Source organism: Physella acuta, unplaced genomic scaffold (genome assembly GCF_028476545.2).
Source record: "Physella acuta isolate Inbredline_101_S28 unplaced genomic scaffold, ASM2847654v3 ptg000592l, whole genome shotgun sequence".
NCBI lineage: Eukaryota > Metazoa > Mollusca > Gastropoda > Physidae > Physella > Physella acuta.
This window is the reverse complement of record NW_026732111.1, coordinates 1,397,456-1,412,241: the sequence shown is the minus strand read 5'-3', so window position 1 is coordinate 1,412,241 and position 14,786 is coordinate 1,397,456. Positions and strand designations below refer to the sequence as shown.

The 14,786-nt window shown below is 38.6% G+C and overlaps 2 protein-coding genes across 3 annotated transcripts in view; one reads left to right on the top strand and one right to left on the bottom strand.

Moving 5' to 3' along the window:
• Positions 1 to 14,786, top strand: part of LOC131947365 (uncharacterized) — a 253,332-nt gene that overhangs the window by 61,234 nt on the left and 177,312 nt on the right. The window lies entirely within an intron of this gene.
• On the bottom strand, positions 4,086 to 13,017 carry LOC131947347 (uncharacterized). Of its 2 annotated transcripts, XM_059308542.1 has the most exons (11): positions 12,810 to 13,017; positions 10,836 to 11,139; positions 9,773 to 9,901; positions 8,837 to 8,898; positions 8,353 to 8,478; positions 8,110 to 8,213; positions 6,429 to 6,500; positions 5,511 to 5,598; positions 5,234 to 5,286; positions 4,466 to 4,724; positions 4,086 to 4,373 (listed from the first exon to the last, which is right to left on the bottom strand). In XM_059308542.1, exons 1-11 carry the CDS (start codon positions 12,883 to 12,885, stop codon positions 4,246 to 4,248), a joined length of 1,401 nt encoding a protein of 466 aa, XP_059164525.1. In that variant the 5' UTR covers positions 12,886 to 13,017; the 3' UTR covers positions 4,086 to 4,245. The 2 variants fall into 2 exon arrangements, with proteins under 2 accessions (XP_059164525.1, XP_059164526.1); XM_059308543.1 differs by lacking the exon at positions 6,429 to 6,500.

Below are 14,786 nucleotides of genomic sequence, written 5' to 3'. Positions count from 1 at the left end.
TACCTGCATGTTACAAGAAATGTTGGCTGTCTGGTATCTGCAAGCATCTGTATCTTAACTGTACCTGCATGTTACAAGAAATGTTGGCTGTGTGGTATCTGCCAACACCTGTCTCTGTTGGACTGTTAACATCCATCTCTACCTTATTATTGTCCATCTATTTCATCTTGTACTACCCTATTATTGTCCATCTATGTCACCTTGTACTACCTTATTATTGTCCATCTATGTCATCTTGTACTACCCTATTATTGTCCATCTATGTCATCTTGTACTACCTTATTATTGTCCATCTATGTCATCTTATACTACCTTATTATTGTCCATCTATGTCATCTTGTACTACCTTATTATTGGCCATCTATGTCATCTTGTACTACCTTATTATTGTCCATCTATGTCATCTTGTACTACCTTATTATTGTCCATCTATGTCATCTTGTACTACCTTATTATTGTCCATCTATGTCATCTATTACTACCTTATTATTGTCCATATATGTCATCTTGTACTACCTTATTATTGTCCATCTATGTCATATTGTACTACCTTATTATTGTCCATCTATGTCATCTATTACTACCTTATTATTGTCCATATATGTCATCTTGTACTACCTTATTATTGTCCATCTATGTCATCTTGTACTACCTTATTATTGCCCATCTATGTCATCTTGTACTACCTTATTATTGTCCATCTATGTCATCTTGTACTACCTTATTATTGTCCATCTATGTCATCTTGTACTACCTTATTATTGTCCATCTATGTCATCTTGTACTACCTTATTATTGTCCATCTATGTCATCCTGTACTACCTTATTATTGTCCATCTATGTCATCTTGTACTACCTTATTATTGCATGTTTTATTCTTACTTTACACTCTAAAACTTTATTGCAAATGACACATTTTTTTCACTACTTGAATGCCGAGATACAACTAGTTAAGCTAGACCTAAATGTGGTGTAGTGTGGAGATAAAACTAGTTAAGCTAGACCTAAATGTGGTGTAGTGTGGAGATAAAACTAGTTAAGCTAGACCTAAATGTGGTATAGTGTGGAGATACAATTAGTTAAGCTAGACCTAAATGTGGTGTAGTGTGGAGATACAACTAGTTAAGCTAGACCTAAATGTGGTGTAGTGTGGAGATAAAACTAGTTAAGCTAGACCTAAATGTGGTGTAGTGTGGAGATACAACTAGTTAAGCTAGACCTAAATGTGGTGTAGTGTGGAGATAAAACTAGTTAAGCTAGACTTAAATGTGGTGTAGTGTGGAGATAAAACTAGTTAAGCTAGACCTAAATGTGGTGTAGTGTGTAGATAAAACTAGTTAAGCTAGACCTAAATGTGGTGTAGTGTGGAGATAAAACTAGTTATGCTAGACCTAAATATGGTGTAGTGTGGAGATAAAACTAGTTAAGCTAGACCTAAATGTGGTGTAGTGTGGAGATAAAACTAGTTAAGCTAGACCTAAATGTGGTGTAGTGTGGAGATAAAACTAGTTAAGCTAGACTTAAATGTGGTGTAGTGTGTAGATAAAACTAGTTAAGCTAGACCTAAATGTGGTGTAGTGTGGAGATAAAACTAGTTATGCTAGACCTAAATGTGGTGTAGTGTGGAGATAAAACTAGTTAAGCTAGACCTAAATGTGGTGTAGTGTGGAGATAAAACTAGTTAAGCTAGACCTAAATGTGGTGTAGTGTGGAGATAAAACTAGTTAAGCTAGACTTAAATGTGGTGTAGTGTGTAGATAAAACTAGTTAAGCTAGACCTAAATGTGGTGTAGTGTGGAGATAAAACTAGTTATGCTAGACCTAAATGTGGTGTAGTGTGGAGATAAAACTAGTTAAGCTAGACCTAAATGTGGTGTAGTGTGGAGATAAAACTAGTTAAGCTAGACCTAAATGTGGTGTAGTGTGGAGATAAAACTAGTTAAGCTAGACTTAAATGTGGTGTAGTGTGGAGATAAAACTAGTTAAGCTAGACCTAAATGTGGTGTAGTGTGGAGATAAAACTAGTTAAGCTAGACCTAAATGTGGTGTAGTGTGGAGATAAAACTAGTTAAGCTAGACCTAAATGTGGTGTAGTGTGGAGATAAAACTAGTTAAGCTAGACCTAAATGTGGTGTAGTGTGGAGATAAAACTAGTTAAGCTAGACCTAAATGTGGTGTAGTGTGGAGATACAACTAGTTAAGCTAGACCTAAATGTGGTGTAGTGTGGAGATAAAACTAGTTAAGCTAGACTTAAATGTGGTGTAGTGTGGAGATAAAACTAGTTAAGCTAGACCTAAATGTGGTGTAGTGTGGAGATAAAACTAGTTAAGCTAGACCTAAATGTGGTGTAGTGTGGAGATAAAACTAGTTAAGCTAGACCTAAATGTGGTGTAGTGTGGAGATACAACTAGTTAAGCTAGACCTAAATGTGGTGTAGTGTGGAGATACAACTAGTTAAGCTAGACCTAAATGTGGTGTAGTGTGGAGATAAAACTAGTTAAGCTAGACCTAAATGTGGTGTAGTGTGGAGATACAACTAGTTAAGCTAGACCTAAATGTGGTTAGTGTGGAGATACAACTAGTTAAGCTAGACCTAAATGTGGTGTAGTGTGGAGATACAACTAGTTAAGCTAGACCTAAATGTGGTGTAGTGTGGAGATACAACTAGTTAAGCTAGACCTAAATGTGGTTAGTGTGGAGATACAACTAGTTAAGCTAGACTTAAATGTGGTGTAGTGTGGAGATACAACTAGTTAAGCTAGACTTAAATGTGGTGTAGTGTGGAGATACAACTAGTTAAGCTAGACCTAAATGTGGTGTAGTGTGGAGATAAAACTAGTTAAGCTAGACCTAAATGTGGTGTAGTGTGGAGATAAAACTAGTTAAGCTAGACCTAAATGTGGTGTAGTGTGGAGATAAAACTAGTTAAGCTAGACCTAAATGTGGTGTAGTGTGGAGATAAAACTAGTTAAGCTAGACCTAAATGTGGTGTAGTGTGGAGGAGTTCTTTGGAAGATTTCTGGAGGGGGCTTTTCGAAATTATTTCTTTTATTGCCATGCCCCATCTTTACTAATCTGTGATGCACAGTTAAAAATGTCGCCATCCACACTTGCACACTTTTGTATGCTAACTCTTCTTCTTCTTCGTTCTTAATTTTTAGTGTTGGAAGGGATCGAGCCTTTATCTGCCAGACGGTTTGAACTCGAGACTTTTTCGAATTTAACAACCATGAGCTTTGCCGACTCGACAATTAATGATACGTGTCAATTAGTTATGCGCCATTGAAAATCCGCTTCAGCCTGCTTCCATAGCCCTTGTCCAACCAAGAACAAACTACAAGGCAGCAGTTGTTTGATTTTGGAGTTGTCCCTCCTAGATGAGTGGCTGTCCTCAGCTAACGAGCCTCATCTGCCCGAGGGTTCGAACTCGATACTTTTCGGTTTAGCAACCATGAGCTTTACCGACTCGACCACGCCGACCCCTAACAAAACATACAGTCTTGTATAATGGTGTCCTCACTTAATACATTTCATATGCTATCCACACATGAATACGTGTATAAGCTCTCCACATTTACTAATGAATCCTATTGCCCTAAGTTTTGAAATGTTGGCTGTGAAGTTACCCTCCCTTCTCCAATGGCACAGAAAAAGTATGTGGGTAGAGTCGGAAATCTAGGAACATTGTAATCAACGAGTGACAGCACATTGTGTATAAAGGGCAGTTTTACTTTTTTGTCTTTTTCTATATATTTTAATAACATCGCTTAGTAGTAATTGCGTTAAAATAGTTCCGATACCCATAGTTTCGCCCTAGAATGTGGATAATATTACTTTAATATCAGTGATGGATGTGTGTGCTAGTGTGTGTGGGTGTGTGTATGTGGGCGTGTGTATGTGTGCGTGTGAACTCTAATCAATTATTTGTGATATGGATGTTGTTAAACACATGTAAAATATCAAATACTGTACTCGCGTGTCATGTACTCAACACGACTGTAAGCCTGTCATAGTATTTACAAACAGAAAAATAATGAAAAAAAAACAGAAGGACAACTGTATAAAATTGCAATAATTCATTTTTATTTATATCAAAAGAGAAGTGTAAAGTTGATAAAATAATTGTGGCGTTTTTTAAATAAAAATGTTTGATGTTCATGTAAATATTTTTGTTCTATGATGTAATTTTCCAAAAGAGTTGATGTGAATTATCTAGGTATATTATGCTAACCAATGAGCATACATTACTGTGCTTGGTCCTCGGACATATGTTCAGGTTGAGGCGTGTGTTTATCACCTTCGGCTTCGATGGACATCAGCTCAGCAAGCAACGCATTTCTTCGGCATATTAAGATTGCCACGTAGATTCCTGCTGTAAAAAACAATTAAGACAACAAAAAATAATGTATAATATAGTCTTGGATTATGTTAATATTTTAATTATACAAGTGAAATATGACTTACCACAGAAAATTACAGTGAAGTAGAGGACCAGGCCAATTACAACGGTGGTGGGTGACAAGCAAATCTCGGAGGGGCCACAGGTTTGTTGGCAGTTATTTTCCTTCTGACGTTTTTCTATTTCCTCCCTTAACGGACGTGTGTATTGTTCAAACAACTCTGGATACTCAGCTTTATATCTTTCACACTGATCGTCCGTTGGTGGAACTTCTGCGGCGGTTGTTGTTGAAGTTGAAGAAAATAAAACTAGGACTAAAAAAATCTGGAATATAAATATTAAACGTTAGCCAGCCAGCCAGCCACCCAACGTCCACGCCATCTACACACCCAACCTCCTACATTACCTCCCAGTCACCCACCCACCTAACTTTCCACCCACCACCCATTCACCCCATTCATTCTATCCGCCCATCCGTCCGTTCATCCATTCATCCGTTCATCCATTTGTCCGTCCATCCGTCCGTCTATTCGTCCACCCGTCCATTCGTCCATCCGTCCATTCGTCCGTCCGTCCGCCCATCAGTCCGTCCGTCCGTCCGTCCGCCCATCAGTCCGTCCGTCCGTCCGTCCGTCCGTCCATCAGTCCGTCCGTCTGTCCATCAGTCCGTCCGTCCGTCCGTCCGTCCGTCCATCCGTCCATTCATCCGTCCATCCGTCCATTCGTCCGTCCATCCGTCCATTCATCCGTCCATCCGTCCATTCGTCCGTCCATCAATCCATCCGTCCGTCCATCCATTCGTTCAACCAACCATCTATGAATTGCATGCATACCTTCAAAACTTTGTTTTGGCTCCATGGAAGAAACAAAATGCCCAAGGGCCATGCTATGAGACATTACAGGTCAAATGTAAATGGCAAGCAAGTAAAGCACAACCATAAATATGTATATGTATATGTTATTGTATATATAAATGTCAATGTATATTGTACGTTTACTTGTCCCTATATATATATATATATATATATATATATATATATATTGATTTATTATATTTAACTGATGTTTATATAGTGCTATGAATAAACAGACAGTGTATATTTATAGTACCTTTTACAATCTCTCTTTCTTCATCAACAAAACCATCGCAGTCGGTCTCTAACCCATCGTTGATGCGAGTAATTGATCCCTCAGAGTTCTGTAAAAAAATGTAAATTGATCTGTAACCGTGTATCGAATATTCTGTCGGTAACGGCTCAATCTACATACGGTCAAGTGTTTGTGCCAGAATCTCTACAGTGGGAGCTAATAACTGACACACATCCAATTAAAAGATATTCAAATTGTATTTTTTGTATACACAACTCTAGATACTTATAATCACTCTGCTTCTACTATGTCACTTACATCCTCGCTATACTATGCTAGTCTACTTCAGCTATCAAGTTACGATATTTATGCCAAACTGCTTACATACCTGACGTTTGTCCGACCAATCCCCCCACCCCCTAAAACTAGTGTTGATCAGCTGACCATCACACGTGACCTTTCTAATTTGTCGGGCAATTTGATTGGTTCTGCGTGACCAATGCCTAGGTCACCTATATTATCATACCTCTCTTCAGTCTTGGACTATTTTGAGTAATGCCTAGCTCGCGTCATTAAAGTCTGCTATTTTAAGTAATGCCTAGCTCGCGTCATTAAAGTCTGCTATTTTAAGTAATGCCTAGCTCGCGTCATTAAAGTCTGCTATTTTGAGTAATGCCTAGCTCGCGCCATTAAAGTCTGCTATTTTGAGTAATGCCTAGCTCGCATCATTAAAGTCTGCTATTTTGAGTAATGCCTAGAAAGTCTGTTTTCTATCTTACATACAGTACAGAGCTTTCTATCTTACATGCAACCAGAGCTTTCTATCTTACATACAAGCATGATTCTGTTTAAACCTGTTTTTAAATCACGAGGACAACAACAGGATAATGAATACAACATCTTTCTTCATCCCCCTAAATTTAGCTCCCATCCACCCACCCTAAACGTAGCTCTATTCTTGCTTTCTCTCTCTGGCTGAGGGTGGTCACTACTACAAACACGTCGAGGTGACTGATATTTATAAAATAGACAAAATGTATAATGACTACAAAGACAAAATACATATTTATAAAGACGACAAAATACATGATATTTACAAAAGCGACCAAATGCATGATATTTACAAAAACGGCAAAATGCATGACATTTACAAAAACGACAAAATACATGATAGTTACAAAGACGACAAAATAATGCATATATTAAAGATGGCAAATCGACATAAGATAAAGACAGTAAATACCCTTTTAAGATAAAGACAGCTAATAGTCTTATAACATAAAGAAAGCAAATAGGCTTATAAGATAACGACAGCAAATAGGCTTATAAGATAACAAAAGCAAATAGACTTCTATGAGCGAGAAGACAAAATAGATAATATACCAAAGAAGAACTATAGAAATAAAGGCGAGCGCTACAGGGCGAACATGGGAGCAAATATTGAGAGCTGCCCAAAACCAAATCCTGTGGGGAAGTTGTCTGCAGCCCAGTGGCGTAGGCAGGGGGGGTCATAGCCCGCACATAGACCCCTTGGTATATATATAAACCATGAGGGGGGTGCAAATCGAAAGTTTGAGGGGGGAGGGTGCAAATCGAAAGTTTGAGGATGGGGTGCAAATCGAAAGTTTGACGGGGGGGGGGGGGTGCAAATCGAAAGTTTGAGGGGGGTGCAAATCGTAAAAATTTGAACCCCCCCCCCCATGAGACAATCCTGGCTACGCTACTGCTGCAGCCCTTTGTTCCTGGGGGGGGGGGTCTAGAGAGAATTAGTAGAAGAAAGTTTAAGGAAACCAAGAGAACTGAAAAGGTATAAATACAACCAAATCTTTTCAGTGCTTTGACAAAAAACGACCAGATGACGTAAATGACAAAGAAAACGGACTGATATAAATATTTTGACAAATTTGATTATATAACAAAGGCGACAATATAAACTCAATACATCTTTAGAAAGCCGACAAAGCACGTTGATGATTTAATGAAGCCTGCAGAATATAATTGTTTTTCGCATTGATAATCGATGGTAACCGGTAGGAGTCCAATGAAGTAAGTGATGCAGGAATACTTTTACCCCAGTGAAGTCAGTAATACAAAAGCCTGCGGATACTCACCAGTGCTGGGTTGGCTCAGCGTGTCTTGTAGACAAGCCAGATACCAATTAGTGCTGGGTTGGCTCAGATCAGAGCGTCTTACAGACATGCCAGATACTCTTAGGTGCTGGGTTAGCTCAGCGCGATTATAGACATACCTGATACTCTTTAGAGCTGGGTTGGCTCAGAGCATCTTATAGACATTCCAGATACTCTGAGTGCTGGATTGGCTCAGCTCAGATCGTCTCATAGACATGCCAGCTACTCATTAGAGCTGGGTTGGCTCAGCTCAGATCGTCTCATAGACATGCCAGCTACTCATTAGAGCTGGATTGGCTCAGCTCAGATCGTCTCATAGACATGCCAGCTACTCATTAGAGCTGGGTTGGCTCAGCGTGTCTTATAGACATGCCAGATACTCAAGCTCAACAACTCACCTGCAGAATGTAGTGAAGCTGAACAACATACCTAGTTAATTTAGTGACGCTCAACAACCCACCTGACGAGTGTAAGGAAGCTCAACAACTCACCTCCAAAACACGTCCAACAGCAACGTTTATCACCTGTGTTTCTTCGTTAATAGTAACAGGTATAACAAACTGTTTTTCCCCAGTTCTTGAGGGGATAAGCATTTCTGAAACATCAGTTAAATAAGTAATTTTAATTTTAATTTTATATATATATATATATATATATATATATATATATATATATATATATATATATATATATAAATGTGTGTGTATGTGTCTGTGTATATTTGTGTATGTTACCTGCCGTTACGCCGCCAGCGGTCTTGACATTCTTTCTCTGACATTCTGATTCAAATTCGTATTCTTCGCAAGTGCCAACAATAACGCCAAACGAATACAACGCTGTTATTTTAGCTGGTGTGATTGCTAAGAAGAAAGTAGGTTAACTTTGTTAGTTGTCTGGGGTATGACTGTCCACGAGTTAAAAAAAATGCACATCTCATCATAGATCTAGTAAGATTACTACACATAGATGCACAACAAGAACAATCTGTTGCTCTAGTCGTGTTTATCAATGTCACGTAATGAAATATTACAGCGACGTACGCTAATCTCATTCGCGAACAAAAATGTCCGTAACAGGAACAATTAAAAGTCAGCTAAATCAAATCAAAATCTTACACAAATAAATAAGTAAATAAGTCATTTGCCTGCATTACACCTACATTTTACACATTGTACTCACACTACCATCAAAGAATTAAATTTCCCGTGAAGTACTCACCTCCGAGATGCTTCTCTCCGACTGTTCTTCTAGTACAGTTCTGCATGATGTACGCCTCCTTCCTGGTTGGGAAATTCAAATTTCAGTCTTTTATCCCGAGTTTTAAAAAACGACACAAATAATTTCAGATTGATAACTACTTAATCAATAACAACTGACTACACAATCTTAAATGGGTCAACATGTGTCAAAACATTTAAAGAAAGAAAGGTTGAGTGGACTAGTTGTAATACATTTAATCAAATCGTCTGGTTTTAATACAGATTTGAATTAAGTTTAAAAGTTTTAAATTAAAACACCAATATTTTTTTTTCAAATCGTGATTAGATTAAACTATAGAATCTAACTAATCCAAGCGATCTGATCTAGAGCTCTACAAATGGCCGAGAAAATTACTCGTGATTAGATTAAACTATAGAATTTAACTAATCCAAGCGATCTGATCTAGAGCTCTACAAATGGCCGAGAAAATGACTCGTGATTAGATTAAACTATAGAATCTAACTAATCCAAGCGATCTGATCTAGAGCTCTACAAATGGCCGAGAAAATAAATCGCGTCACTCAAGTATATTCTGCTGACTTGGACAACTTTTAAATGTTTCTCGGATCATGAGCGGAGCAGTAGGCACTAAAGTTAGCTACCCACCTATTGGGTAGGCATCAAAGTTAGCTACCCACCTATTGGGTAGGCACCAAAGTTAGCTACCCACCTATTGGGTAGGCACCAAAGTTAGCTACCCACCTATTGGGTAGACACCAAAGTTAGCTACCCACCTATTGGGTAGACACCAAAGTTAGCTACCCACCTATTGGGTAGGCACCAAAGTTACCTACCCACCTATTTGGCAGGCACCAAAGTTAGCTACCCACCTATTGGGTAGGCACCAAAGTTAGCTACCCACCTATTGGGCAGGCAACAAAGTTAGCTACTCACCTATTGAGTGCAATAGTAGAGAGTAATCCCTCAGTGAATTGGCTTTGTAGCTGCTCAATGTGTTCTGCATAATGTACGCTGATTTCATTTTCCTCAACTGAAGAAATGAGTACAATCGAGGGCCCCGTCCTGTTAGAAATGAACACCAGTTAACGTTGTCGTAAATCATTTGAGTATGTGATACAGAATGGGGATGGTAGGGTGTGAAACGTAGGGGTGGGGATGTCAGGGTATAAAACGTGAGGGGGTCGGGATTTTAGAGTCTGTAGAGTAGGGGCGCCCATTCTCGGCCATTTGTAGAGCTCTAGATCAGATCGCTTGGATTAGTTAGATTCTATAGTTTAATCTAATCACGAGTCATTTTCTCGGCCATTTGTAGAGCTCTAGATCAGATCGCTTGGATTAGTTAGATTCTATAGTTTAATCTAATCACGAGTAATTTTCTCGGCCATTTGTAGAGCTCTATGAATAGAAATTAGCATGTGCTTAAAAGCCTTTGGTTATTTTAGACTACTAAAAGGGTGGTGATAGGCCTAATAGATTTATTTTAAAAAGAACTCGAATACAGATAATGCAACATAAAATGTTTCACAAATAAAATATATGGTTCTAATTTAAAATAGCGTTCATATATTAACGATAAAAAACCTTGCGAACAATATAACCAGTGATGACTTGAATATATGCGTGATGAATAATCAAAGCTCCAATGATCAAAGCCACTATGGTCAAGGCACTAATGATCAAAGCCACTATGGTCAAGGCACTAATGATCAAAGCCACTATGGTCAGAGAACATATGTGTAAAGCCACTATGGTAAGAGAACATATGTGTAAAGGTTCTCGTATCTCGTACCAATAAAATGTTTCTCACTATTCTTAAAACAATTCTGTATTTCAATATTGTTTTAAAAAATTAAATTTTATATCAATAAAAAAAAATCAGACCGAAGTTTAAAGTTGTCTGAATAAACCCTGATTAAAAAATTCGTCTGTTACATTGATACATGGCCAATTCATACCGTGAACAAATTATTGTGTGACGAAACAAGACAAGACTTACTTTGGTGCCAGAACATAGTACTCCGCGCCGAAACCGGAAGTTGGTATGGCCTGGAAACTAGCAGCCGAGTGGAACGACACCGGCATAAACACCGTCATCCCAAACTGGAACTTTCCTTTGGCGACAATAGACGTGGTGGTGTCACTTCTTGATATCCTCTCAGAAACGGGGTGGTCCGATAGTGGAGCGGTGACATAAACATCAAACGTGTCGAGCATGGGTGAGTTCATCATAAGAATGGGTTGGCCTTCAGGCATGTATGGGAACTGTACCTGAAATTCTACTCCCACCTGTGAAGCTTGCCCTGTAGTGGGGGAAAATGTGGAGCTTGTGAACGTATCATATTTGAACTATTTTTAGTTATAGTTTATTCACTATCATTGGCCAACGCTGCAGCTGAGATCTATAATTCCTTGATCTGTTAGAAACTCAAAACTAGCGAACATTAGAGAATATAGGATGGAATCTACTGTGGAAATTCAGCGAGTAACGACAGACATACAACACACACACACATACATAAACACACAAACCACACACACACACACACGCACACACACACACACATATATATATATATATATATATATATATATATATATATATATATATATATATATATATATATATACATATATATATATATATATATATATATATCAATACAAATGCACATTATACACACGCAATCAGGCAGACCGATGCTACAGAACAATACGCTCTAATTTGCCATTATTAATATTCGTTGGACCGTGTTAAGTAAACTCTTGAGGTCTGCATTGTTTACGGCCACTAATGTTTGTTTGACCAATCCATTAATATTCGTTGGACCGTGTTGAGTAAACTCTTGAGGTCTGCATTGTTTGCGGCCACTAATGTTTGTTTGACCAATCCATTAATATTAGTTGGACCGTGTTGAGTAAACTCTTGAGGTCTGCATTGTTTACGGCCACTAATGTTTGTTTGACCAATCCATTAATATTAGTTGGACCGTGTTTAGTAAACTCTTGAGGTCTGCATTGTTTACGGCCACTAATGTTTGTTTGACCAATCCATTAATATTAGTTGGGCCGTGTTTAGTAAACTCTTGAGGTCTGCATTGTTTACGGCCACTAATGTTTGTTTGACCAATCCATTAATATTAGTTGGGCCGTGTTTAGCAAACTCATGAGGTCTGCATTGTTTACGGCCACTAATGTTTGTTTGACCAATCCATTAATATTAGTTGGACCGTGTTGAGTAAACTCTTGAGGTCTGCATTGTTTACGGCCACTAATGTTTGTTTGACCAATCCATTAATATTAGTTGGGCCGTGTTTAGCAAACTCTTGAGGTCTGCATTGTTTACGGCCACTAATGTTTGTTTGACCAATCCATTAATATTAGTTGGGCCGTGTTTAGCAAACTCTTGAGGTCTGCATTGTTTACGGCCACTAATGTTTGTTTGACCAATCCATTAATATTAGTTGGGCCGTGTTAAGTAAACTCTTGAGGTCTGCATTGTTTACGGCCACTAATGTTTGTTTGACCAATCCATTAATATTAGTTGGGCCATGTTTAGTAAACTCTTGAGGTCTGCATTGTTTGCGGCCACTAATGTTTGTTTGACCAATCCATTAATATTAGTTGGGCCGTGTTAAGCAAACTCTTGAGGTCTGCATTGTTTGCGGCCACTAATGTTTGTTTGACCAATCCATTAATATTAGTTGAGCCGTGTTTAGTAAACTCTTGAGGTCTGCATTGTTTACGGCCACTAATGTTTGTTTGACCAATCTTCACGTGCATCTGTGCTTTAGTTGTTAAGTCATTTAGGTTATGGCGAAAGGGTTATGATGCTTATTTGTTACGATATTAGGTCAGTTTTACATATACCAAAGTACGGATTCTAGGTTGATGCTAACTGCAAACCGGATGTGCCGATTTCTGATGTCTACAAAGACCTAGATTTATGGGTCTAGAGTTCAGACAGATTTACCTTCAACCTTCGAGATTAATCCCAAGCACACAAGAGCCAAAATGTTGATCATCCTTAAAAAATGTGTAGGAGCCATAAAACTGCTTGCTCGTATGCTCGATGTACACAATAAATGATTAGCCTTCACACCCTGGTACAAAACTTCAGGCAGTCGGCCGAAATGGGCAACATGTTTAGGTGCTGAAGGTTACACATGGATATCAGTATCTTAGCAGGCTGGGTCTGTTCAAAGCTCGTGTAAACCAGCGCCTAGTGAGTTTCTGTTTTCTCTGTTTGCTTTTGCGCACCAAGTCTTTTTGATGTATTGTTTCGGAGTTTTTTTCACGCCGCAGTCAATGACGTCATTAGTTGAAAAATTTCGAGAAAAGAAAATAATACTTGGTTTGATTATAAATATAAACATAAAAAAAAAACGGGAGTGATCTCCCCTAAACTTTCTCGAATATTCTAATATAATGGCAACTCGGGATAGAGACATGATTTTAATCAATTTTTAATTACTTAAACTTTTTAAAATAGAATAGAATCTCGTAGAAATAAATATTGCGCACCAAGTAAACGGCAAGTGTGTAGCTTTTGTAATGCGGGTGATGGATGAGATGGGGGGAATATGCTGCTAGGTAGGCAAGTCTTCCATCATCGTTTGGTATGAGCTGGTTTAGTTGTATAGAATGAGAGTGCGTGTTATTGTCTGGGTTTAGAAAGGAATTTAAGAATAACTGGTTAATGAGGGGTGTTTGTAGTACATATATCAATCGCTTAAGTAACATTCGTCTTTATTTATTTTGGTAATACATCATCATCATCAGTATGTAGTATAGTATTTCAACACAAGGGGTGGGGTCATGCGGACGAAGAAGATGCAGATATGGGGGCAATATGATATGGGGTTCCTGGGTTGCGGGGGCGGGGAGGGTGTGATGAAAGGGGAGGTGTCGGTCAGGATTGGGCGGGCCAGGCGACCAGAGCAAAGTGATATGTTCTTCACGTTGTGGTGTTGCTAATTAAGGTATATGTATTTCAGTGGCGTAGCGAGGTCGGGTGTCATCCGGTGCAACACTTAATGGTGTCACCCCCCAGAGGCGTAGCGACCCTACCCGGGGACACATTTTCAAATTTCGATTTTGCACCCCCCCCCCCCCGTCCCGCTTAAACTTTCGATTTGCAGCTCTTAAAATCTTAAAAGACTATTTGACACTCGAATTAATCACTTATTTATTAAGTGGAATTATCATTTTATAATATTTTGCTATTTTTTTGCCTTTGTGTCACCCCCCTAAATGGTGTCACCCGATGCGGTCAGCACCGCCCCCCCCCCCTTCGCGCTACACCTCTGATGTATTTGAATACTGTCGTTGTCGAGTCGTCTACGATAAATCAAATCTAGTATATGTCCCAAGAACTGTATCTAATCGTGTTTTGCTTTTATTCTACTGTTCCAGATAGTCTGTCTATATATAGATACCGGCCTTGCTTTTTGCTCTAGGTCCGTCCTGTCTCTTTATTTAGGGATTTTTGTATGGAATTATATATGTCAATATTGAAGGTCTCGTTTCTTGTCGTTATTTTGGTTTCTAACGTCTTTTTCATATTTTCTATGGTGAGGCATTCTAAATACATGTGTGTTTTGTCTGCATAGTGGGCAATAATGTTTCTGTTGTTTTGCTAGGGGTGTTGAATTGTAGATGAGTCTGTATGTTATTTCCCTGGCTTTGGGTGTTAAATTGTAGATGAGTCTGTATGTTATTTCCCTGGCTTTGGGTGTTAAATTGTAGATGAGTCTGTATGTTATTTCCCTGGCTTTGGGTGTTAAATTGTAGATGAGTCTGTATGTTATTTCCCTGGCTTTGGGTGTTAAATTGTAGATGAGTCTGTATGTTATTTCCCTGGCTTTGGGTGTTTAATTGTAGATGAGTCTGTATGTTATTTCCTTGGCTTTGGGTGTTAAATTGTAGATGAGTCTGTATGTTATTTCCC